The sequence below is a fragment of the Podarcis liolepis genome, assembly GCF_965112155.1.
Source record: "Podarcis liolepis genome assembly, chromosome: 5".
In the NCBI taxonomy this organism is placed as follows: domain Eukaryota; kingdom Metazoa; phylum Chordata; class Lepidosauria; order Squamata; family Lacertidae; genus Podarcis; species Podarcis liolepis.
In genome coordinates, this window is record NC_139556.1 from 59,278,439 (window position 1) to 59,303,421 (window position 24,983).

Consider the following 24,983-nt stretch of genomic DNA (forward strand, 5'->3'; position numbering starts at 1 on the left):
GCGGGGAAACTCATTTTCTTAAAACTTGAGTCCCCCAAAATAGGGGGGGGGTCTTATACACGGGGATGACATATAGACGGAAAAGTACGGTACTCACCCATTTTATGGGTCTGGGTTATGCAATACTACAGCCATAGAGCTCACACAATATCCCACCAAACCATTTCTTGCTGTTCGCCTCATCATTACTGTGCGTATAAAAAGTGTTCAGGGATGGTCACAGGGCCTGAATTGAATACAAAGCCATGTGGATCCATTGCTTATGCAGACTGTTGATTTATTTTTCAAGTAAGTGGTATATAAATCTTGCTAAATACAACAGAATAAACCAGGAGCACACCAAATCCACACATCAACAAGCCTGCTAGCTGGGGGAGGGCAGAATTCTATAGGCCGTTCCTTAAGAAACCTGTGATCCATCCTCTTGACATAGAAAGCCAGGTGCTTGTGGAGACCTGCTCAGGTGCTATTAAGGCCCACAGACCCCCTGTCTTCCATCAGTCTGGGCACTGCCTAATGGGGGCAGGGGGAGGGGCTTGAGTGAGGTGGCTAAGGGCCATAGCTAAGTGACAAAGAATCTGGTTTAAATGCGAAAGGTTCCAGGTTCCACCCCCAGCATCTCCAGGTAAGGCTGGGAGAGACCAGTGCCGGAAATCCTGCAGGCTGCTGCCAGTCTGTGTAGGCAACACAGAGCTAGACAGGTCTGACTCAGTGCAAGGCAGCTCATGTTCCATACCTCCAGGTTTCTGGCTTACGGTCAACCTGCTCACAGCCTGTCTGCTACTGACCGGCCAGCCTGTCTCATCCCCCACCTGCCTTTATGATCTCTTGCCTGACATCTGACAGGCACGCTGCAGGGAGTTGTCTGCAGTGCAAACAGCTGCAGAGGAAGGCCCCGGTTTCTTGCCATCTTTCTCCCTTCTTTTTCACACGCCTGCACCTTCAAAATTCCAAGCTGCTTTCCAATAACCCAAATTAACTCGAGTTTAGGTTTAACCTCTATGTTAATTAGGGAATGCTTGCTAAGCTCATTGAAGATAAAAAGGGGCTAAGAGAAATTCTCAGTATAAAATCCAAGGGAAAGCAAAACGAGGGAGGGAGGAAAGAAGGCTAAGTTAGGAGAAAAAGTAGCAATGAAGTCAGCTTTGTGATCAGAGAAAGACTGGGGAGGAACCATAGGTCAGTGAGTAGAGAGCAGGTGTTTGGCCTGAAGAAGGGCTAAGGTTCAAGCCAGGGCATCTCCAGTTATAAGAATCAGGTAGCAAGTGCCCAAGACCCTGGAAAGCAATCTTGGGTTTGCCTAGATCAGGCATCCCCAACCTGCGGCCCTTCAGATGTTTTGGCCTACAACTCCCATGATCCCTAGCTAACAGGGCCAGTGGTCAGGGATGATGGGAATTGTAGTCCAAAACATCTGGAGGCCCGAAGGTTGGGGATGCCTAGCCTAGATGGACAAATAGCCTGTGCCTGTAATTCATTAGTTTCTTATCCACCTATGTACTCTATGTCTCCTCCTCTCATAGATGTGGGTTGCTCTGTCCATCTCAAAGAGCTAGAAGATATTCTGGGCCTCTTCACTAAGGTCAGATCTGCATCATTCTTTCAAAGCACATGGCTTCTCCCAAAGAATCCCAGGAACAGTCGTTTCCCCCTCATGAGCACCCTCAACAAACCACAGTTCCCAAAGTCCTTTAGGAGCAGCCATTGCCTTGACTGTATGGTGTAGATGAACTCATGGTAGTTGTAGGAAGAAGGTGTATTTCCTGACACAGAACCAAGGACACCGAGTTGTGTCTAGGCTGCAAGGCTGGCCCACCCATGAGGCAAGGTAGGGAATTGCCTCGGGCGGCAGGATCCACAACAGCAGTAGATTCCAATGTAAATCTTTATCTCCCCCCCCCAACTGATGTAGATCTTCACTCACCTGTTCTTCCCTGGCATTTTGTGGTGCTGATGCTGCCAGGCTGCCATGCACTTTTATCAAGTTACAGCACACACAATTTTTCTGAGAGTCACTGAATACTGCATTCAACAGTGTTGCGACAATAGCTTGCAAACTGACATGTGCAGGGCTTTCAGGGCGTTTCTCGTGGAGATTTTATATATATATATATATCCCACCTTTCCTTTCCTCCAAGGAACCCAAGGTCACTCAGTGAACTTTATGGCTGAGTCAGGATTTGAACCCTGGTGTGCCAAGTCCTAGTCCCAACACGCTAACCAAAGAGGCCCCAATGATCCTAACATGTTTTCAGCCAGCCTGGGGCTGTGAAAATGACTTACCTGTTGATAATTATTTTCCCCACAGCCAGTCTGTTTATTAGACCTTTATAACTCAAAAGAAAGATCTTTAATCTCTCTTTCTTTCTTAAGCAGGACTGTGACTCTGACCTGGAGAAGGTGGGTGGGAAGTGAGAAAGAGAGAAACTGCCGTGTTTTTATTTAAACAGAAGAATCTACACGTTAAAGCTCCTAATAGGTTTCAGGCTAGCCAAAGCAGGAAACCAAATACTGTGTGGGGGCCAAGTGAATGCTTATAGCAAGTTCCAGGAAGTGTTACTTAGTAATCTGGCTAAGCCCTCACAAACACAACTTGTGTAGGCAGAGTTGAGAAAACAGCCACGCGGCACAGGCAGCCTGGCTAGGGAGAGAGCAGGGAACCAAGTGAATGAGAATTTGGAAATGCAGATGAACAGCTGATGATCCTGGGTCCCAAGATACCAGCAGGACGATAATATTCAGAGAAGGCTCCTCCCAGTATAATGGTGTTGTGGAGATGACAGGAATGCCTAAGCTCCTGCACTAACGCCTGCCCTTTAAAAGCCGCATGCAGCACCTTTATCCGGCATGGCTTGTTAAAGGTACCCCTGCCGGTACGGGCCAGTCGTGTCCGACTCTAGGGTTGTGCGCTCATCTCACTCTAGAGGCCGGGGGCCAGCGCTGTCCGGAGACACTTCCGGGTCACGTGGCCAGCGTGACGAAGCTGCTCTAGTGAGCCGGCACCAGCGCAGCACACGGAAACGCCGTTTAACTTCCCGCTAGAAAGCGGTACCTATTTATCTACTTGCACTTTAGGGGTGCTTTCGAACTGCTAGGTGGGCAGGAGCTGGGACCACAGACGGGAGCTCACCCCGTCGCGGGGATTCGAACCACCGACCATGCGATCGGCAAGCCCTAGGCGCTGAGGATTTACCCACAGCGCCTCCCGCGTCCCGCATGGCTTGTTGCACGTAGCCAAACATAGCAGTAAACACGAAGGCTAGAAACACACTTTCAAAAACTATTTTAAAAACTGAATCTTAGGGATTAGCTTGCAAGGCACCAGAAAACTAGGGTCCATTCACAGGTAGTTACCATAATCAGAGCACAAAGAGATTTGTGTGTGCCAAAATATGCAAAAAACCCAAGACAAAACTGTGCAATGCAGCATTTATTTTGCAGAGCACATTTGCTTCCAAGATCTAGAATTCAAATACTTTTTGTTTGTTTTTTAAAAAAGCACAAATGAGAATAAAGAACACTGTGGGGGGTCACATGAGGTGGCCACTTCCCGTGGGGGCGGCACTTACAGCGGTGCCTGCAGTTCGCCTGAGCCATGCCTCTCTCCTGGGAGTGACGCGGTGGCTTGGGCAGCTACAGGCACCATGTTGTCTGAAAAGGCAGTGTGGGACCTGTGTCTGTTCGCTGCCCCCTCCTCAGCCACCCTGCCGTGCCCCATGCCCCAGCTCGCCCTGCCCCTAAGCCCTGATAAGGAAGGAGAACAGGATGTGAAAACTGGGGGCAGGCCATTGGAGCAGATAGTAAGGCACGCAGGCAGTTTAAGAGCTGTACCCAGTATCCTCCAGGCTGTGACCGACAGAACGTTAGTCTGGTCTTGCCTTTTCACTGCACAAGGAGAGGGGTCTGGCTCAATTAACCGGGTTCAGTTTCCTCCATTTGCAAGATACAGAATAAGGCAGAGGGAAATGGGAGGAAAATGGTCTTTTATTTTTTAGTTGGAAAATCTCCACCTCTGCAAGAAAGTTTGGCTCTAAAGGAGGCATACTTTTTTTTGGTATCTTTGTTGAATACCGCCCATAGTGGCTGGGGCAACCCAGTCCAGTTAGATGGGCAAGGTATAAAATAAATTAGCAGTATACTATTATTATAAAGTGCAGGTTTGATCTATAAAGCCTTAAACGGTCCAAGGCCACAATACCTCAAGGACTGCCTCTCTCCATATAATCACAGGACTGGACCCTTTGACCATCACCTGAGGCCCTTATTTGTGTTCCCCCTCCACAAGAGGTCCGGAGGGCAGCAACACGAGAACTGGCCTTTTCTGCAGTGGCTCCCTGCTTGTGGAATGCTGTCCCCAGAGAGCTCACCTGGTGCCTTCATTACGTATCTTTAGGTACTAGGCAAAAGCATTCCTCAAGCTGGCCTTTGACTAATTAAACCATCTATGGCCTTTAAAACTCTGTGTGTGTGTGTGTAGTGGGTATTACGTTACACATTTTTGTGTTTTTATACTGTAAACCGCCCTGTGATCCTCTGATGAAGGATAGTATATACATTTAATAAATGATAACTACTGGTTACACGTATTTCTGGGCAACTTAATCTGCAGCACAAGCCCCTTCCTGCTTTTTCCTTAGCTCATGCAGACACTAATGCCAACAGAGTTGGGAGATCAGTTATTTAAATCTTAGCATTCACTCTCCGCACAGCATCCTTGATGCATCTTCAAAGTTCAAAAACCAATCTGTTTCATATTGTGCAATGTTAAGGCTGACCAGATGCCTAAGGGCACTTCCAGATACATGTTTTGCAGAAGACTGCAACAGCCTGCCACCATTGGACCAGATGGGACTAGTAGAATCACACAGCTACTATACTAGTAGCAGCTCCTTGTGCTCCCCTCCCTTTAGATCATTTGTGGTTTGCTTCTCTCATTGCTGCTAGGATCAATGCCTGGGAGTGCATTACCTTATTTTTTCCTTGTTTCAGTTGCTTCAGAGCAAAAAAAATTGCAGACTGAGCAGCTCAGCTCTTGCAAAGCATGTCTGAACTTTACAACGACGGTAAGGAAATCAGTGGCAATAAAAACGTTCTGCGGCCCTTTAGAAGAAACAATCAAAAACTAGAATTCACTCTGGGATAGTAGAAAAGATTTGGAAGTGGTAGGGAAACGGCGTCAGCCCCATTATTAGTTGACTGCTGCCTAAAGAGGTAAATGTTGGCTGGTCTGCAAGAGCAAGCCCATAGCTGCCTGTATGCTGCAGGTGTATGCCTCCTCCAGCCTCAGTGGATATTTAGCATTCAGCCCAACCTCAAAGCAGTTGAAATATTAACTTTGTGCCATAGGCCAGATGCGCATTGCCTGAGGGTGGTGAGCACAGAACTCTTTCTAAATGGCTGAGTAAATCAATGCCCCATTCTTGCTGGTATTCTGTACCTCCCACACCCGTGTAGATATACTCTTAATCTGTATGCACCTACTATCTTGTGTGTTGGCAAGATCTAACTTTCCGTATCATGAGAGAATGCCCTAAATGCATTCAACACAAAAAGAAATTCCAAATTCTGCACTGAAATAAATCCCAGAGTATGAGTTAAGAGTGAACCAACTCTGCAGGTATCTTGTGTTATGCACCACTTTCCAGTTCCATATACAGTAATGGAAACATCTGTAATTTTTAGTAAGGAACTGGGCATTGAATGGCATGAAGGAGACAGGAGTGGGCTGTAAGGGTCCAGTAACAGGCCTAAATCAGGGCTTTGCCTAAAGCATGGGTGAGGAACTGGTGACCCTCCAGACCTTAAAGCATAAATCTGTAATGTATGCTTTAATTGAGATTCCTGCTTTGCAAGGGGTTGGACCAGATGATCCTCAGGGTCCCTTCCAATTCTACAGTTTTATAAACCTGTGACTACCAACTTCCATCAGCTCCATCAATGCTCAGGGATAATGGTGTCTTTTGTCCAGCATCAATCATTTCGAAGCCCTAGGTTACCCCCCTTTGGCCTATGGGTACCCACAGAGTACCCTGAGATGAGATTTGAACTGTTAGTCTTCCAATAAAGTTCACCCCCCCCCTTTGATTAAGAACACTAATATTTATCCCAGGGAATATCAAACAGTAACAAAATCCATATAAACATGGGGATAAAGTCCAACAGAGGAATCGAAACGGCTTCCCTGTCAAATAAACAAATCCTGCCATCAATTTCCAATTATCAGGTGGTTCTCAGATCACCTATAATTATATATGAAACATATTCATACCTTAGTTCATAAAATATTCCTTGTCTTAATTCCCTTCTGAAGCCTTTAGACTTTTGCATTTGTTCTTATAGTAATACAATATCCCACACTTGTGTGTATCATCGCTCAACTGCAGACCCCTCTTCTGTTTTTCATGTCCAGGTTATAAATGGCCTAGCAATCTTCAAGAGGAAAATTGTTAGCTCCTTAACCGTTACTTCTGCCAAATCATTTTGAAAGACTGCTAATATAAATGTAGGACTCACCTAAAAGCATTTGACCAGAATGATTGGAGCCTTGTACACTGCCACCACATGTGGAAAGATGTTTCAACCTCTGCGACTCCAACTGAGATGATTATATATCCTACTGAAAGTGAAATACCATCTCAGTGAAACTTTAAATGTGTTCTCCCTGATCCTTGATGACATAGAGGGAAATGGCTCCCCCCCCAAAAAAGTTCATGCTTTTAACCTACACTCTACACTCTTTAAGGCTGTAGAGCAGCTGTAGAGGATGAACAAGTAACTGTACAGGCCTCTTCCCTCACCTTTCATTTGCTGAATACTGCAAGTCCTTGTCCAGCCTTCATTAAAGCTCTCCTCCACATTCAACACTAGAATTAGGATGCTGATCCCACACCAGATACTATAGCGATGCAAAAATACAAAAACAAGACACCCCCTCACAGCCCTATCTATGTGGAATTGATTCCATGTCCTCCTTTGACCCAAACCCACAGGCAATGCTAGGCCGCTAAGGATCTTTGATTAAAATTGTGGATGTACCACTCGTTGACTTTGGGAGTCTCCAAATTCAATTTCAGGCATGAATGAAGCACAGAGGAGCTCCATCTTGTCAATTTCCTTTAGCTCTTTATAACGCATAAGCGCCATTTTTGTGTGGTTTCTAATGTGGCTGTAAAAACACAGAGAAACTCATCAGGGCTGAGATTCACTGAATCATAATTCAGACAGGTACTGTAGCTAGAAATTTGGATGACAGAAAGATTTTATTTACAATTTTGGGGGGAAAGATGTGAATTTAGCAACACTGAAATGCAGATGGAATATGTGTCTATTGGTCCTCAAAGTAACCCCTGGGTACATGAGGCACAATCTTCCCTAGCAGCAATAACTTCCAGTGCTATAGGCCTCTGCCATTCAAGAGCAATGATGCCCTAAAGTGAGAAACAAGACCCAGTGAGGAGCCACAGTATTTCTATGCACCCAAAGCACAGCAGACTGGGGGATCCATGCAGTTTGGGCATGATGTGTCTGGTGTGTCACAGCATGCTTCACATGATACCTCCACAATTGACTGTGGGAGTTGTACAGGAATATGGACTTCTCAGAGTGTGTCACATCCTCCTGCATGCTAGGTGGGGCAACAAACATAATTTTTTACCTTTGTACACTGGTAGGCTAGTTTGTACACTTGCGCAGCCCTCCCCCCCCCCCAAATCCAGAAAAGCAAGAGGCACAATCAATGTTCAAAACACACTGCAGCCAAGCAAAAACATTCGGGTGCAAAGCAATGTCAGTGAGGAGTATAGCCTGGAGACAGAGAGGTCTGAAAGGCCCTGTTTGGCTCTTGAGCTTGAGGTTCCGTACCCGTGATCTAATCTGATAGAGCTAACCGTCCCCAACATAGGCTGAAGAAAGGAAGACTCTCTGTAGGAGTCAGGCTCTCTACAGAACAGGGTGTTATGGTGGGACCAAGCCTCAGTGAGTATTTCTAACCTCTGAGGAAGGTGTCTTCATTTAAACTGCAATGTTTGATGAAGAAGATGTTTGTGTATACAAATAAGTTTCATTTTGTGTGAAGGCCAAGACTTGCCTGTTATTACTTTAATAAAGCCCAGGTGTTTTTCACAGATACATTGCAAGGAAGCTAGGAAATATAAATGATATATTAATCACCTTCATTCTCTTTGTCCTTTCTTGCAGAGGAAAAAACCCCCAACAGCCCTATTATAGACATTAAAACTTCGAACACTTGTCTGCAAGCCATTACTTTAGGATCCAATTTAATGCACAAATGATTGCCGTTAAGACAAATCACTATCACGCTCCATCTGCAATTCAGTGACAGTGTGGTAACAGCACAAGTGGCCACTACTACCCATGGGAATGTGATTTGTAGGAGTGTGACTTGAACCTTGGAGTCGTTGATCAGAGTACAGAACTCAATCCATTCTCGACCACAGCGGTTATGGTATATCCACCCTATCCAAATATAGCACACACAAAAACGTTAATCAGAGCAACTTAATGTGCAACTGTGGTTGTGAGGGTAAAACTGATAAAAAATTGTAAAAGCACCTACCACTTCAAAGTAAGTGCCATGGAAATTATTAATACAAGCCTTCTCCTGAGGCAGATCATATTGTGCAAAAGGAAACAGACCACATCAGAAGACCGTTGATAAGCAAATGCTGGGGCCCAGGCTCTTACGTTTGTGTGCAGACAAAGGGCCCCCTAACCTGGCTGAAGCTTGTAAAGCACTGGAATGAGAAAGTTAAACAAGAGTTAGAGTATAAAGTCTCATTTATCAGTTCTGCAATCACTCAATAAATGCACACAAGACACAACTATGCAAACAAGTTTAATGCACTTTGAATACACAGGAGGGAAACAAAGCTTTGTGATCACAAAAATATTACAAAAAGTAGTTTTGCGCAGGTGAACACACACCGGCACTGTGATAATGTAAGAATATACATTAGAAACTAATATAAAATATTTTTAAAACCTCTGCTAGTTTAGGTTCCCATTGTTTTTTTTGGTAGAAAAAAAGGCATACTACAAAGTACTGAGAATTTCACTGCAGGAATGGCAAGCCATTTTCAGACAGCTTCTGCAATGTCCTTTAGATTTTTGTTGAGAAACACACACACACACACACACACACACACACACACACACACGTGCCACACAGATGAACTACAAAAAGGTTCATCTCAGCTGAAGCTGGTAAAAGTAGCCTCAGCAGTCAGAATTAAAATTGAGCAGGTCTAAGGATTAGGTCCTCCAAAAGCAAAACCACTCATTTTGTTTTCTAGCATTACAGCCATCCAAATTATAAAACTACAGTAACAACAAGAGCACTATCATGTAAAAAAAAAAAAAATCCACCCTGCTTTAACAGTGAACTCTGGTTCCTACCGATATAAAACAGTCTCAAGAAAGGAAGGCAAAGGCAAACCTGGAGTGTAACATTACCTTAATTTATTCCTTTAAGTCTCATTTGCTGTGTTTAGAAGCAGCGACAATCTGATCTGCTAAAACTGAACACCAATGCTATGCTCCTGAGCCCTCCCACCCAGGATCCAGCACACGGAATGTCCCTAAGAATGGGGGCTGGGCCACAAAGCCCGTGGCTTTTAGGAGCTTTCTTCCACGATGGCAGTTTGATCCTGCTAAATTGTGAACTGCAGCTCCAGAAAAGCCAGGCCCCAGACTGTGTAATTCATCAGCAATCAGAGCACAGAATCTTTTGAATTAACTCACTGGTTTTATCACTTTAATAGGTTTCGCTTTCCCTAAGGTAGGTGAAGTCTTTATACAGAATTGAGATTCTGTTCAGTGTTGAAAGGGAAACTAGCGAAAGGGATACTCGGCTTAAACCTGAGCCAACAGATCCTTTGAAGACAATTGCACACTCCTGTGTTTCCCCAGAATATTAACCAGGGCTGGCAGTGGCTATCCTCTCTTATTGAAGGGCCTACACTAACATGCACTATTGTCAACAAGGCTCAAACCATCCTCCCCCTCTTTTTCCATTATGTAGAGGAGCAGTGATGAATGCAGACCTTTGCCATCAGGGCCCAGGAAAGAAAACAGCAGCCATGTTGATTTCAACCCAAACTAGGAAACAAGCAAAGGGAAATGTGTGCAGGAGGGCGAGGAGAGTAGTAAGAGAAGTGTTTGCAAAACCAGAACCATCAGCTGGTAAGCAGATTCTGGTCTGTGCTTTTAAACAAATCTGTTTTCTGAAATTAAAGTGTATTTGATTGAGCCCTTTAAACATTTACTTCACACGCTGGCATTCATTACGCTATTCTGCTATCAGGCTTCCACATTTCAACAGTGAATCATAAAAGTAGGTAGATGGAAAGGGTACTTCAGAATACTTCTCCAACCTCCTTATTAGCTGGCTGGCAGAAAGTAGAAAAGGCATACCTTTATGACAGCCTTGGAATGATACTGTAAAGCTAATGTACCACTTATTACGACTTTATGGTCTGTAAGCAATCTGAGGAAAAAATAATTGTGTATGAAATGAAGAAGCTGAAAAGTGCATAATGCCCATGGGTTAATTGCCTGAGAGGCAGGTCAGCCTAGGGATCCTTTTGAAACCCTCATCAGCTACAGGCTCATTTTCTGTTTGACATTTTGGATGCTCAGTAAAGGAGGATTCAAAAGAGACGGAACAACTAAAGGTAGGAAAAGCTACAGTAACATAGGGCTGCCAGAATATGAAGGTATTCTTTCTGTTCCTATAAAGTACAATGATGGTAGTGGTGTAGAGAAACATTAAACATTAACACATTTTTGCCCCAAGCCATTAAAAACACTTCTGCAAATACATTTGCTTTCTGACCCTTACTTCCCTTGCTTTTATGTGTAAAGGGCTTTTCTTTAAAACAGTTCATGATTTTCTCCCTGCTGCTAGAAAAACACAAGTGTGATGAGATGGAGCAATCCCTACAGCAGCAATGAACTCCACCAGCATGCATGCAGATGTGAAACCCATGCTTTCATCTGCCATAGAAGTGCCTGACACTTCCAGATCTGCAAAGCTAAGTGGATGATCATGGTGCAGTGCAAAACATGCTGAAGAAGCTTGCAGTGTGCATGTAGAGCATCTCTGTCCAACCAACCATCTGGCTTAGTGACAAAGTTCAGATTTACACACCAGAAAAACAAAATCCTGAGCTATTGTGTCTAATGGTGCACACAGATGTACAAGGAGCAAGCTTCTTTTGACCCTGTGGGGTAAGCTCAATAACCCTCATTCTTTAGACTCTCTCTCTCTCTCACACTCTCTTTGCAGTGAGCACTGGTTTCTAGGCCACCCTCACCCTTCTCTGCTGAGCTGCCTGTCTTTCTTGTTATCTTTAAAGTGCTGCTGGTAGGACCCTGCATTTAAACTATCATACAGTGCCTGACTTATTGATGATTAAAGAGCCATCATTTATTCTGAAGCTGAAAATTATTACAGGCAGAGGTTGTTTCATGGTGTCACAAATGTCCAGCCAGTTAGCACTTTGAGCAGCCCCTTCAGCTTCAAATTGACATGTGTAATATGGTTTAATGCAAATGAGCAGTGTGCCGGAATGAGCTGGGAGCAACAATCCACAGGTGGTGTGTCATCTAAACTTAAACGCATGGCTTGGTTCCCCCAAACAAACCAGGAGCATGGGTTTGGACAACATGACAAGTCAAGTCTTGTAGTTTGTTGCTCCTAGTATGATGCAGCCAGGAGCGAGGGAGGAGCAAAGAAGGGACTTTTGAGCAGTGTGCACCAGCATGCTGCTCATTCACATTAAACCACAGTTAAATATTAACTATGGTTTAACCTTACATGCAAACACAGCCGATGAGTGTGCTTTGAAGAGGGGAGTGGATTCTGTTTTTATAACTTCCCTTGCTACCAATGTCAGTGCCATGGGGGAGAGGAAACCCACAGAAGTGGGGATAGATTTTTTTGTTTTGCTAAAACTATATTCTTATAGCTTGCAGTGTTCTCATGTGAAATTCTACAGCCCATCTATATTTTGCTCACTTACTTACTGACTGCTTCATATTGAGACAGTAAACCCTCTGGAATGGCTCTTTTGTTGCCATTTGGTCTGATGGCTAGGTTAGCACTGTCCTGGCACATGGCTGCTGCAACAGCTGCACTGAAAGTTAATAATTGTCGCAGCAACCGAGGAATGGTGTTTACAGCTCCAGGTGCTGAAGGGATTAAGCAGCAGGTGCAAACCAACTGAAGAACAGCCAAAGCTCCAGTTTCCTGTTAGCCAGTTTAGTAACTAGCAAGTGGAGAACAAGAGTGCAAAGTAAACTCTTCCTGCCTTGTCTTAGGGTGGGAGGAATGGTCAGCATAAGTGACCACAGTGAAAAGTTAGTAATACACAGTAAATGGAGAGACCAAGCTCCATTCCATTAAGTCCTCTGGGAAGCCAACAATAATAGTTTCTAGCAGTTACTGCCATAAACTGTTACTGATTAAACACCAAGACACTTTACCTTTGATTTGCCAAGGTAGTAATTTGTGGGTACTTTCAGGCAGATATGAAATCTGAATACTCTGCAAACCCTACAAGACAGTCATTTTAAATACACTTTGGACCAGTTCTTTCTCTCTAAAGGAATGCTCATGCAGAACAAAACGTTTAAAAGGTTATGGAAAAATGTAACATCAGTGTGGACTTTGCAGCAAACTATCAAAAGCCACAGAAGACTGTAGTCTAGTCTCCAGCTCACAGATCCTTCCTGAAAAACCCACAAGATTTTTTTTTCACTTCCAGATTAACATTTCATAGGATTTCTGGCTTTCCCTCCATGGATTCTTTCATTTCTCAGATAGGAAACTCCTCAGCTCTTTACTGCATATGGTAGAGGGTAAACTATAGAGAGTAACAAATGAGACAGTATAGCTGTGTAAAGCCTCACTACATTAATTAAATTACTATGGAACACAAGGCTTCCAAGATAAACTGTAGAAAAGCCAGACAGTTTAGATTCTAGAAATGACTTCTAAAGCCTCACATAATTGAATTCTCCTTCATCCAATAACATTTCTATGTACATAGGAAATTTACGTCAGGCAGAAGGTTTCTACACTCCTCCCTGACATGCCAGTTTTCTATGTGCAAGGATTTTTTCTCTTGCACAGAGGAGCATTCCGTCATATGAGACTCCATTGCAGTCCTAAGCACAGCAGTCAAGAAACAGCTTTATCATCCCAGCTGCTGTTTGTGAAAGCTAGGCCTAATAAGGATGGCTTTTGTGGGGAAAATATGTTAGGTATCTGACAGTAACATTTGAGTGATAGCACACCATTTGAATGCCAAAAGATTTTCCTCATAAGCAGGGACCCCTTACAAGATTTCGTTACAACCTTCTATGGCTTGGCCTATTTCAACCTTGCAGTGTTTTATGCTTAGTCAATTTGGCAATAGCGGTTAGTCAATTTTGCTTACGTTAGCACGTTTGAATTGTGCTCACGACAGCACAACAGCATCCAAAATACTACAAACTAAGTGAGTGACTCCCAAAGCATTTTTGCCTTGTAGTCCCTAAACATCAGACCACACTAGTGTACCATGTGATCCTAAGTCCTTTACTTAATGTGAAAGGTGAGGCTTCTAGGATTCTGACAGGGAGCCTGTGGGCAATATTAAATAGTTTATTGTGAGCTACTTTATGTCACCAGCACATATCTATCTAAACTTGCTCGAGGTCCAGTTCCCTAACCATCAGCCCATGGGTGTACACCAATTCTGGTGTACATCAGTATACAACAATTCTGACCAATTTCTGAAGGTCACTTATGCCCGTGACAAAATTTCTGAAGAACCTAAGTATACACAACAAGAGAACATGGTATTTTGAACAGTTGCCTAGATGAAGTGGACTCTCATTCTCTTGGGATGGGAAGGGAAGAGAACCAACATGTTTCCTTCTACAAACTTTGTAACAGAAACTTTCAGAAGATAGTTTCAGGTTGTAGATTTCTGCTTTAGCAGTGCCAGATTTCATTTTCAGTAGTGAGCTATGGAGCTACTACCACTTTCCTCTCCTAGAAAGTTAGTCAAACTGCCTATAAACACAAAGTCAAAGTCTGCACAAAATGGTGTTAGAAATACAGTGTAGCTGTCTCAAAATCAGACCAGAACTCTGAAAATTAATGCCTGTGTTTGCAGTAGTACATCAAGCTGAATTTTCAAAACATTCTGAAATGGCCTGACTCAATATGCATTAAAATTAACAGATATGCCTTCCCAAAATACGTGAATGGAAAGTGAAAACATGATTTCAGCAGAAATAAATGTTCTTTGGAAAACTTTGTTTTTAAAGCCAATTTAGAAACAAGACAATAGGTTTTCAGGCATCTCTTTAACTAATGTACCCTTTTCTATTTCTCTGCAGTATGAGTCAGGAAAATTTGGTACAAATCTATAGGAAACTTCAGGAAGGATACAGTATCAAAATTGTTAACCCAGAAGATCTGGCTGTACCAAGTTAGAAAATAAACACCCAAAGCCCTCCGCTCATTGTACAGTCCAGTGAGAAATACCTATGAAACCCAATTCTCCATGTACTTGTCCCTTTTATAGGTGACCATGAAACAAGGAAGTTATGCTTATCTTTGAAGAGAATCAATTATCATTTTGGCCTATTACCCTAGGACACACTAAGATAGGTGTTTAATCCTGCAATCCAGTACTTACCTGGTAGGAAGCCCCACTGAACACCATTAAGTTTCACAGAACTTTTTAAAGCAACCTTTTCCTAAATATAACCCAAGCTGTATCTCTTCCCTAGGGCAAACTCCTGACTTAAATAGGATGTTTATAGGCCTCAGAATTGAGAATCTAAAATGACAGCTTAAGTACAGCCCCCTCTGTAACATCATGGCAGTTTAGCCAGTGGGACCATGATTCCCCTGCCAAATCAGTCCCTAGCGTGGCATCAAAACTGATCAGTGTTTCCTCAGTTTGATTGTGTGTACATAAAGTATAAACAAAATGGCCTTTCTGGAGCAATAAAAAAAATCACACTGAAGGAATAATTCTGGCCAGAAGAAGCATGGCTAATTAAAGAATTTGAGAGTTACAAAAAATACTTCTAATGGATTGTGTGTTTACGCTTGAAAATTGTGTGATTAAGCCAAGGCAGATGAGGCACATAAACCCTGAGCTGGGGGTTGCAGGGACCTCTGGAGCCAGTTAAAGTAGGGAAAGGATTCTTACAACTACTATTAATAGTTAAATACTTCTCTCTCTTTGTCTCACTCTCGCACTCATTCATATGCAGGTTATTCAGAGTTCTTCCATGACGGAAGAGAATGCCAGGTACTGGAAGAATTGAGTTCTGGCTGGACTGCTGTTGAGTAACCCCTCCGTTGTTTGCAGTGGATATGCAGCAGCATCTCTTATTTGCAAGAAGAGCTTTTACTGCACTAAATTATCCTATGAGTCACTGGGCAGCATACAGCAACTTGTTGCTTGTGGGTGTCAGCTGGCTTTAATGCAGTGGGTTGTCAAATACAGCATCAGGCAAGATGGAGACTTTCAGTTTCTTTTCAGGCCAACTATACTCCTTTGGAAGTTTGAACTAAAGAAGCAAAAAAGTTATTAGTTAATATAACTTACCATGATGTATGATACACAAAGCAAACAAAATAATACCATTAGACCCAATAGAAGCAAATGTTTCCAGCTATCAGGTAAATAAGGAAATCTTTTTCCAAAGTGTTCATTTGGGACAGAAGACTGTTATTTTATCATTATTTATTAAAAAATGTACACCACCCTTCATCCAAAGATCACAGGTCACTTTACATAGATTACATAGTCAAGTATTTTTTTCCTATTTCTACCACTCACTTGTGCATTGCTGTCTTACTTTGCTTTCTCTTAATTGACCAGGGCCTCTTTTTTTGGCACCTGCTTAAGAAGGACTGAGTCAGTGAAATCAGAGGTTTTCTAGCCCAGCGTATCATGCATATAGGACTTCAGGGTACAGCAAACACGCACAGAGTTCAAGACATTGAAAATTCAGTGATAAAACAGTTTTAAAATAGGTTTGATATACAACAAACACAAGTGAAACCCCACAATAAGGTAGTTGAGGAAGAAGCTGGTGAGACTGGCAAATAAAGGATTCATGCAAGGGTCGTGGGGAAGTGAAGTCCCAATAAGCCTCTCAAGGTTAACATCAATCCCACATGAACGTAACAAGAACAGTAGCAAAACTAGAAAACTAGCAGAAATATAGGGACTTATGAGGTCCTGGTTATTTGGGAACAAATTCATTCCCCTGAGGCTGACTTTGAAAAACAGAGGGGCAGAATTCAGGGACACATAGAGGAGCCTTACTCCATGCCAACAGTTCATTTGCTATTATGGAGAATGAGGGTCTTAGCTGAGGAATTTAGGGGGGGGGATTCCATAGAACTGTCCTATTTCTTGGGTGCTTAATAACTTACAGGAATTGATTGGGGAAGGGACTAGTAAGAGGCAATCACAAAACTGGGGGTGGAGTCTGCCTGGTGGGAAGACTGTAGACTGGATAGACTGTTAGATGGAGAAGTCAATGACCATTGTGCACATTGGCTGAGGAGTGGTTAAGTTACATGGGCTTTTTTCCTGCCAGAACTCAGTTCCAGCAGCTCTCAGGTGGGCACCATTGCCATTCAAAGAGAACGAGGGAGGTGTTCATGCTGAGTTCTGGCACCTCTTTTTCTAGAAAAATAGCACTGAGTAGAACATTGAGTCAAAGCCCTCCAAGGTAGTATTTTCAGAAATGCTCTCTCTTCCACATACATGACCAGCTAGACTGATGGAACTGCAGGGCCCTAGTTCTTGGATGTGATAGTGGTATGAAGAGGAAGAGTATAGATTAAGGAAATTTCTATCACACTATTAAGCAAAGCATTTTAGAGCAGCCATTTGCTAGACATCAGGGTCTCTTCTGGGACAAGCTGAGCCTGTACAAAAGAGGCACCCTCCACTTCAACTGCAGTGTAACCAAACTGCTGGTGCTGAACATGAAAGAAGTCACAGAGCAGCTATTAGACTTAACTTCTCAGGGTAAGCAAACAGGAGTTGAGGATCATCAAGTTCGGGATGATTTAACACTTAAGGATGATGATGTAAATGTTTTTCAGGTAAAGTGGAGGAGAGAGTACAACTCTAAAATGAGTATACAGAGAAAAATGGTAGCTAGCAAAAACCCAAAGAGTGACTGAAGAAATTGAACTAGAAAATGTTTGAAGAGAGATAGAATATATAGGTGTTTATATGTTAACATTACAGAAATCTCTTAACTGTGATGGGAGAGCTTAAGAGCTTGGAAGCTAAAAAAAAACAGGAATCCTGGGTATAACAGAAACCTACTGTCAACAGAGTGAACCAGTAGATCACGCTTACAGAAAGTCAAGAGAAAGCTCACATTAGGGCTCTCCTTTACTGAGGGAAGATCATTCAATGGTAAACTTATTTTAAAACTCCTCCAATAATTTCTTCACATGAAAAAATGGTTAAAAAGTAATTTAGAACTATCATTTATTCACTAAAAACTTGAATGATCTTGAGATAAATAAAAATTAGGGAGGCAGTAAACTTGGTGTAATAATGAAAGACAACTTCATTCACATTACTGAGTTAAGTATTAGATGCAAGATGAAACAGTCTTTTAACTTCATTCTTTTTTGTTTTTGTTGCTGTAAAAAAACCACACCCCCATTTTTGATGTTGACTGTTCCTCAAAATAGCTCTCAAATCCATTTTTAATCCATGTAAGAAGTGTGCCAAGCCTTCCTGCATGGTTTTAAGATTCTAGGTAACTACGCAGTCCCTGAGCCAGCTGTCTTTCTGGCCCTGACCAAGAGGCAGTCACCAACTCCTCATATGATGAACCAAACTTCTCATTGACCTAAGACTTTGGGGAATGGAGAGGGTTCCCCACTGCCAATCCTGAAGACTGTTATGAAGCACCCCTAAAAATAAATATGAAGCATGCCTAAAAATAACTTTTCTATAGTAGCCTGCACCTTAAAAGGAAGTTTCAGTTTTGGCCAAGAGAGGCCCCAAGACAGACTCCATTACAGAAAACCAGGTGTGCATGTTCCAAGTTGGTTGTGTTATCTCCTTTGACTGTAAATTTCTGCCACCCTCCCCTTATCCTGCCAATTTAAAAATAAACAACTACTGTAGCTTTCATTACAACACAGCCTTCTAATTCTGAGACTACAAAACTTCAGCAGTAAGAATTAAACAACAGGGCAGTTTGGGCAGTAGACGTAGGAAAGGCTGTTCTACAAGCAGACAAACCTTGACTGGAGTCAACAGAACTGTGAGAATTAGGATTATTTGCTTTTCATGGCAATGAATGAATGTTAGGGAGGATTACCTTATGATATGCACATGAAAAACCATTAGCAGCCCCACAGAGGAGTCATATAAATGCTCTTACCACAATGCAAGGCTGTCAAGTAAGCAGTAAAAAACTACTGAAGGTGTCATTACAGACAGTCAAAGTCTATGTCTACATTCAGTAGACTATAAGGGATAGGAACTCCATCGGAATTTTGCCAAGACATCAACAACTGCCAGGGGAGTGGCTAGCATAGAAGTCCTAAAATAGAACATTCAATCTTTACCATCCCCAGTGCTCCGACCACATAATCTTGGGGTGGCCACATGAAGGACTTTCAAGGACTGGGTGATAACAGCAAAGAAAACATGAGCCCTGGATTTATAGCCAAGAAACCAGGCCATCAAACCATCAACCAAGCAAATCAACCCCCTGAATACAGAAAGAGTCCCTTTGGATATTAGAGTTAAGAAACTTACTTCCTCTGAAGAATTCAGATCTTCTAGGTCTTCCAGCATTCTTTCCACAAACTCTTCAGTCAGCAGGATCTGCAAAAGGGAGAGACAGTAGTTTTATTCTTTTGCGCTCCAAGCTTCACCTAATTGCCAAGCAACAGACTCTTTCTTAGTGCACAGAGAAGAAACTGTACTGTTGTTCATACAGAAATTCACAAAGCCCTTGGAGGTTGGTTGGTTTGTTTCCTCCCCTAGTACCTACAAAATGCTGCAATTATTAGGGAATCTAGTTGTATCATCAATTCTCTCCCTGTGTCAAAAACTGAAAGCTTTGATTCAGAGAAGAAGAAAAGCTAAGAATTGTGAAGAGAGATCACATTATCTGAAAAGACAGGCAATAGGAGAAAGGAGGTGCTTTTTGTCTGAAACACCATGAGCTAGCCTTAGGCTTCAATGAACTGATAGGAGGAAGAGGAGCAAGCTACTATTAGCCTGCAAACACATTTCCTACCAAATGGGTCAAATAATCTAACCTTCAAAGAACTTCTTTGTTAAACCATGCCTGAAATACCAAGACGTAATCCAGTGCTAATAGACAAAAGATATACCTGCCCTAGCAAAAATCATGTTTCTTCTGCAAGGGTCAGATAAACCAGATACACAAGGGCATTTAGGCATAGCATCAAAACCCCTTATCTCCTACCCATGTTTTCACCCTCAAGAGTTCCTACAGCATGGCTTTTAAGGAGACTGTACAGTTAGCTATTATCAACAATATCTTTTTCACAGCATTCCTTAAATTCAGCACTGTTCCTGCAGTGGCGGCACCACATTGCACTAGAAATCGCATGCATTTGATGTGCATGATATTAAAGGTGACATCTGCAGCAAATCAACATCACAGGCTGTCATAGCTCTAGGCACCTCATTTAATTTCTTCTGGGATTTAGAAGCTTAGAAGTTGAAATTGAACAAATAGGCCCTGTTCTTTGAAAAATGTTCAACTTGAACTGAGCACCACCTTTTGAGAATATTTAAGAGCTCCTAACAACAGGACACTATGAAGAGACTGGTAGCAGACAGTAGCCATTTATTCCCCTATTGGGGGGGAAATTCCCTGTAAGAAAATGATAGGAAAATCTGAGATAAGTATCTCTGTTGTTCTACACACATTCAAAACTCTCATCCAAGAGGATCTTTTCCTCCCAGGGAAACTTTCAGCTACAACTAACAAGGTAAACAGTCCCTAGAGCAGCAAACAGGCCCTAGACTATCAAATGGTACTCACTATGGGGCTTTTGAAATGCCACAACACTTCAATAGACCTGGTGGCATTGTGCAAACAGTTCCTGCCTCACTAGCCTGCTGTAACTGGTTACTCAAGCTAGGACATGGTTCTGCCTTTGTATGGAGACTGTTTGTAAAACATACAACACCCCCCTCTACCTTACAAGTGTGCTCCGCCTTTAGCAACCAATGCTAGGTTTTCTAGGCTCAGGCAAACAGTGGACATATCTGGACAGCAATAACTGGAAATATGCTTCATGAAAGACCACAGCAGGGGATGAAAACAGCCCTCCTCTGCTGTCTGCACCTCAGCTCGGGATGTTCAGAGAAAGACAATCTTTGAGACTGGGAGGCTCTGTTTAGCTATCATATTATGCAGTGATACACCCATCCTCTATAAGTCTCATTTTAAAGTCATCTAAGCCTGTGGCCCTCACTACATCTTGCAGCACTGAATTACACTAGGCAAGATGGAACAATGAGAATACTGTGCAAACACAGAAATGATGCTTTACATTTATGGAGAAGACATGTTTGTATTTTGAGGCTATTTCCCCCATCTTGCAGGATCAGCAGTTAGGAATTTGAATCTCACTTGCATTTACCAAGAGCACTTAAAAAAACACAACTGAACTCACATTTCTTGTTTACAATGAAGGCTTGGCATATACTATGCAATGACAAAATAGGAAAGCTGAAACATTTTCTAAAAATGTAAAAAAAAGAAGCAGACGTATGAGTGGCATGACCAGCAAAACCTCTCTCTCATCCATTGGAGGGAGTCTCTACAGCAAGGCTAAAGGAAACTGGAGGTTTTGAGAAAGCAAAGGTAACTCTATAGGTCTGGTTGTTGATGCCAAGAAACAATAACAAATTCCTTAAAATTACATTTTATGAACTAATGTTAACAGGAAAAACTTGGCTGGCCAACAATAGATGTTCTCTGTAAAAAGGGTTTGTCTGCACTGGTTGTTACCCAACCCCAGATGTATCCTAGAAACATTCTCATTCTAATAGTTGATCTCATACAGCAGGGGTGGGGAACCAATGTGGCCCATGAGGCGATTTCTCCCAAACCACGCCTACCTGCCGATGTCAGTAGATCAGTAGGACGATGGGGTTTAAGTCTGGCTTGGCTGTGTATCCTGTTCCCAGCAGGATGTAATCTCTGCCCATTTGCCCATGGGTGGGAATTATATCCTGCTCAGAAGTGCTGTTTGAGGCAGTGCATGTTCTTCTCCTACAAGTACGCAGGCAATGTGGGGAAGAAAGGTCTCTCACACTCTCCCCCCTGCCACTACCACCTGCTCACAAGAGAAGTGTGCAAGTGGCTTCAAACAGTGCTTTTGAGAAGAGAGAGAGCCCCGTGCTCCTGTTTCAGCAAAGGGGTGCATAAAAGCACTGTTTAAAGGAGAATGGGGATGGATATTTCAAACAGCGCTTTTGGAACTCAGTACCTAGCAGCTGGCGTGAAGGAAGAACGATCCTCCTAAGAACTGGGCTTTCGGTGCATGTGAGGGCTCTTTGCTGAGTAGGATCCCCACCACCACTGGCTGATGAAAGGGCAAGTGAACCTGTTTGGTGCAGGAATGTAAGAGTGCACCCTGCAGGGAGCTCTCTCACATGCCTGAAATTAGCATTAAAAGAATCCCCCTCCCTAAGCACTGGCTAATGTGAAGGGTGAGCAATCCTGCTTGCTCTTCGAAACAGCAGCGAGGCTTCTCTGCTTTCGCTTGCAAAATATAGCTTTATTTCTCCCACCCCAAGCCAAGCAAAGGGGAGAGGAGAAACAAAGCTAGGTTTTGCCATCCTTCTCCCTTGATCCAGGTACCCCAAAGGTTATATTTTCAACACACATTGTCTGACTTCTTCAACTATGCTGGAATCCACTGACCTGTCCCTCGGTACACGACTTCCTCGGCCTACAATGATGATATGATGACCACAGATATGACAGAAATGTGGTAGGTGGCTGAAGTGCCACAGCAAAACAGCCCTTTTTGGGGTAGGAAGAGACAATGCTGCTGCAGCTTCTATGGAGGAAAAGCGTTTTGTGGGAACAAGCAGTTTGTTGTTGGAATCCTGCTAATTATTTCACTTATAAAAGTTGCCACCTTAGACCATTCTTGCTGTGACATATTCACACCATCTAAAACCTGAGGAAGTATTTTTTGTCCTTCAGATCGATTGTTTAAGCCACCAAATGGAATCACACAAACTAAGGTTTATTAAATTAGGTTGATGGTCTGAACATGGACCTGAGCCCGGATCACTTCAAGAACCCAGTTCACTTTCTGGACACCAGTGTGCTTCTATGCAATAAAAATGCAAGCATCACCTTATACCAGAAACCCACTGCACATTTGTAATCTAACTTTCACCACAAAGACACTACAAGATCCACTGTCCATAGCCAAGTCTTATTAAGAGAACTGCATCTGTTCCAACCTGTTGCACAGGGACTCACACCTTTAGGATTTACATCAGGAATTTCTTAAACAATTAACACCAACCCAATGAAGTGAAAAAGCAGGATCATCAAGGTTATACTTGTATCTAGAAATAATCTACTACAGGAGAGTCCCGTAAGGGGGAAAATTTGACAGAACACTACCTGTCATCTACAGCTCACAAGTAAACCATGTCTGCATAATGTCAAGGATCTACAGGCCATCCTGAACAATGATACTGTTTTCTCACAGGCCTTGAGTTGACTTATCCTTGCTTGAAGATAGCTACTCTCAAATTCAAGGTTCTGGTTAACAGAGAAAGCCTGGAATAGTTGGGGCTCTGACTACCAGAAGGAGTGCCTCTCCTGCCCAGGGTCTGATATTTGCTGAGATCTTTTAAAGTAGCTGTACATGGACACAGACCCTACTGCAACCCTAGATGCCTGAGTGTTTATTAAGACAAAGTTGATGCACTATTGTAAGACCTAATGTTAAGGACTCGTGCACCTGCTCATATTCCTTTGTAATATATTGTCACCTGCTAGCAATGTCCTTCTACATAAAGGTCAGTCTCTATGCAAAAGATGAAACGTTTGCAAATCAGACACTAGAAATGGCAGCATTCAGAAACCAGTAAGAGTACATTTCAACATCCCAGAGCCCTGTTACTAACCTGAAAAATTGCATTCTCTGAAATTATTTTATAAGGAGACTCCAGCGTGAAATTGTTGAATTAGAACCAAGAAGTCCAAGTCTGTTCAGGCTTGAATACAGACAATAGTTTCCTGTTCAGTACAAATGTTAACTAACAATTGCAAAACTTAGGATAATTATATTATCACCAATTGCTGCTTTTGTGAATGTTTTCCCCGTTCTCTTCAGGTTTATAGTTGTGACAATTTTATGTACTTGTTGCTGTTCACGGCCATTTGGCCCCCTTTTCTCTCTCTCTCTCTTTCTCTCTCTCCCACTTCTCTATACCCATACTGCCAACTGTGTATAATACTACATGTATCTGATGAAGTGGACTCCAGCCCATGAACACTTATGGTAATAGAACACTGATGCCATGGGACCCTATGTTTCCAATTCTCTGCAATCTACCTACCCAATTCTGGACAGACATTGCCAAGAACAGTGCCTCCTTCCCTCCAACAGTGGAAGGGAGGGAGGGAGGCCTGCATCTTCATACTGCTAATGGACCTTCTTATATGAATAGCAGCCAGGAATTTAATGGGGCAAGAGCTTGCAAACTTGAGAGAGCTGACTGTTTCTTCTCTTGCTAAAAATGGGATGGTGCGGCAGAGTCATTCAAGCTTAGACTGTAGAATCAACCCTATGCTGGTCCCTGGAGAGGCTAAACATGGCTTAATAGTGCCTCTCAACACCTACCAGAGGGTAAGGCACTATTGCCTTGTTTTGCTTCAACAAACCTAGGGGATGATTTGCACAGTGCTATGTATGTACACAAATCTTGAGAAAGTGATAAAACTGCTAAATGCTTGCCTCTGGATAGCCTTACTAGAACGGAGCAATTGTACAATATATTAAGTCAGCTCTCTTAGTTTGTTCAAGCAACAAGTAAAGCAGTTTGTGGTGGGTGTTGGTAATTGTGTTGGAATGTGCTTGTCACAATCATCACACTTCCCCTGTAAAGCTACACTACTCAAGGGAGACTTGAGGAAATGACACAAAAGACTCAACCTATATTGTTCCACAAACCTTTAGCATATATTGGTATTCCCAGCATGCCACTGAGACTTGGGGAACTTTAAAGAAAAAATTATTTTATTGAAACAAGAAATTACTCTTCAGAGGTAATCTCAAAAACTGCATGTCAGAGACCCTTATTTTCTTATGAAATGCTTGGATAAGGATTTTTATGAAGAGAAATCCTTCTTTATCAACGTAACAGAATTTTTTGGGCATGAAACCTAAGAGTGATTCAATACACATCAAAGACATGGACCTTTCAAAAAGGTACATCAAGTTCCCTGCTCTAAAAATAAGAACCCAAGTCAAGGCCTGTTAGGGATTAGCCTTCTGTTAAATATTAAAGAAAAGTAGCTAACAGGAGGCAAAAATGGCTGAATAATAGGACATTCCAAGGATGGTTTTGAGTCTGGTTGGTTAAGTACAGTTGCAACTTATGTTTGCTTTTTTCACCTGATGCTATGGTTTTCACCTGTTTTGCCACATTTGTGACTTGTTTCCCTATGCTGTTGCATACCACCTTGGGACCCTACATGACAAAGGGTTAAATAAATAAAATATTTGTTACAGCTGTTGCTATTATTACTGTTATATAGCCAAAGCTTGAGAAGAACTTGATTAGCAAGGGTGATCAACAAAATGGCAGACTGAAACCTTAATAGTGACTTCAATGTGCACAGTGGAGCTTCTCACTTCCCATGCCAGGCCTGGTTCAAGT

At 42.6% G+C, this 24,983-nt stretch overlaps 1 protein-coding gene across 4 annotated transcripts in view; it reads right to left on the reverse strand.

The window, feature by feature from the left end:
* Positions 1-8,841: 8,841 nt before the first annotated feature.
* SUFU (SUFU negative regulator of hedgehog signaling) overlaps positions 8,842-24,983 on the reverse strand; it is a 69,945-nt gene continuing 53,803 nt past the window's right edge. For all 4 annotated transcript variants that reach the window (XM_083505073.1, XM_083505071.1, XM_083505072.1 and 1 more), the window contains 2 exons: positions 18,840-18,908; positions 8,842-15,597 (listed from right to left, as the gene is read on the reverse strand). In XM_083505073.1, the coding sequence (XP_083361199.1) occupies positions 15,508-15,597; positions 18,840-18,908 (159 nt within the window). In that variant the 3' untranslated portion in view covers positions 8,842-15,507. The remainder of the gene's footprint in view (positions 15,598-18,839; positions 18,909-24,983) is intronic.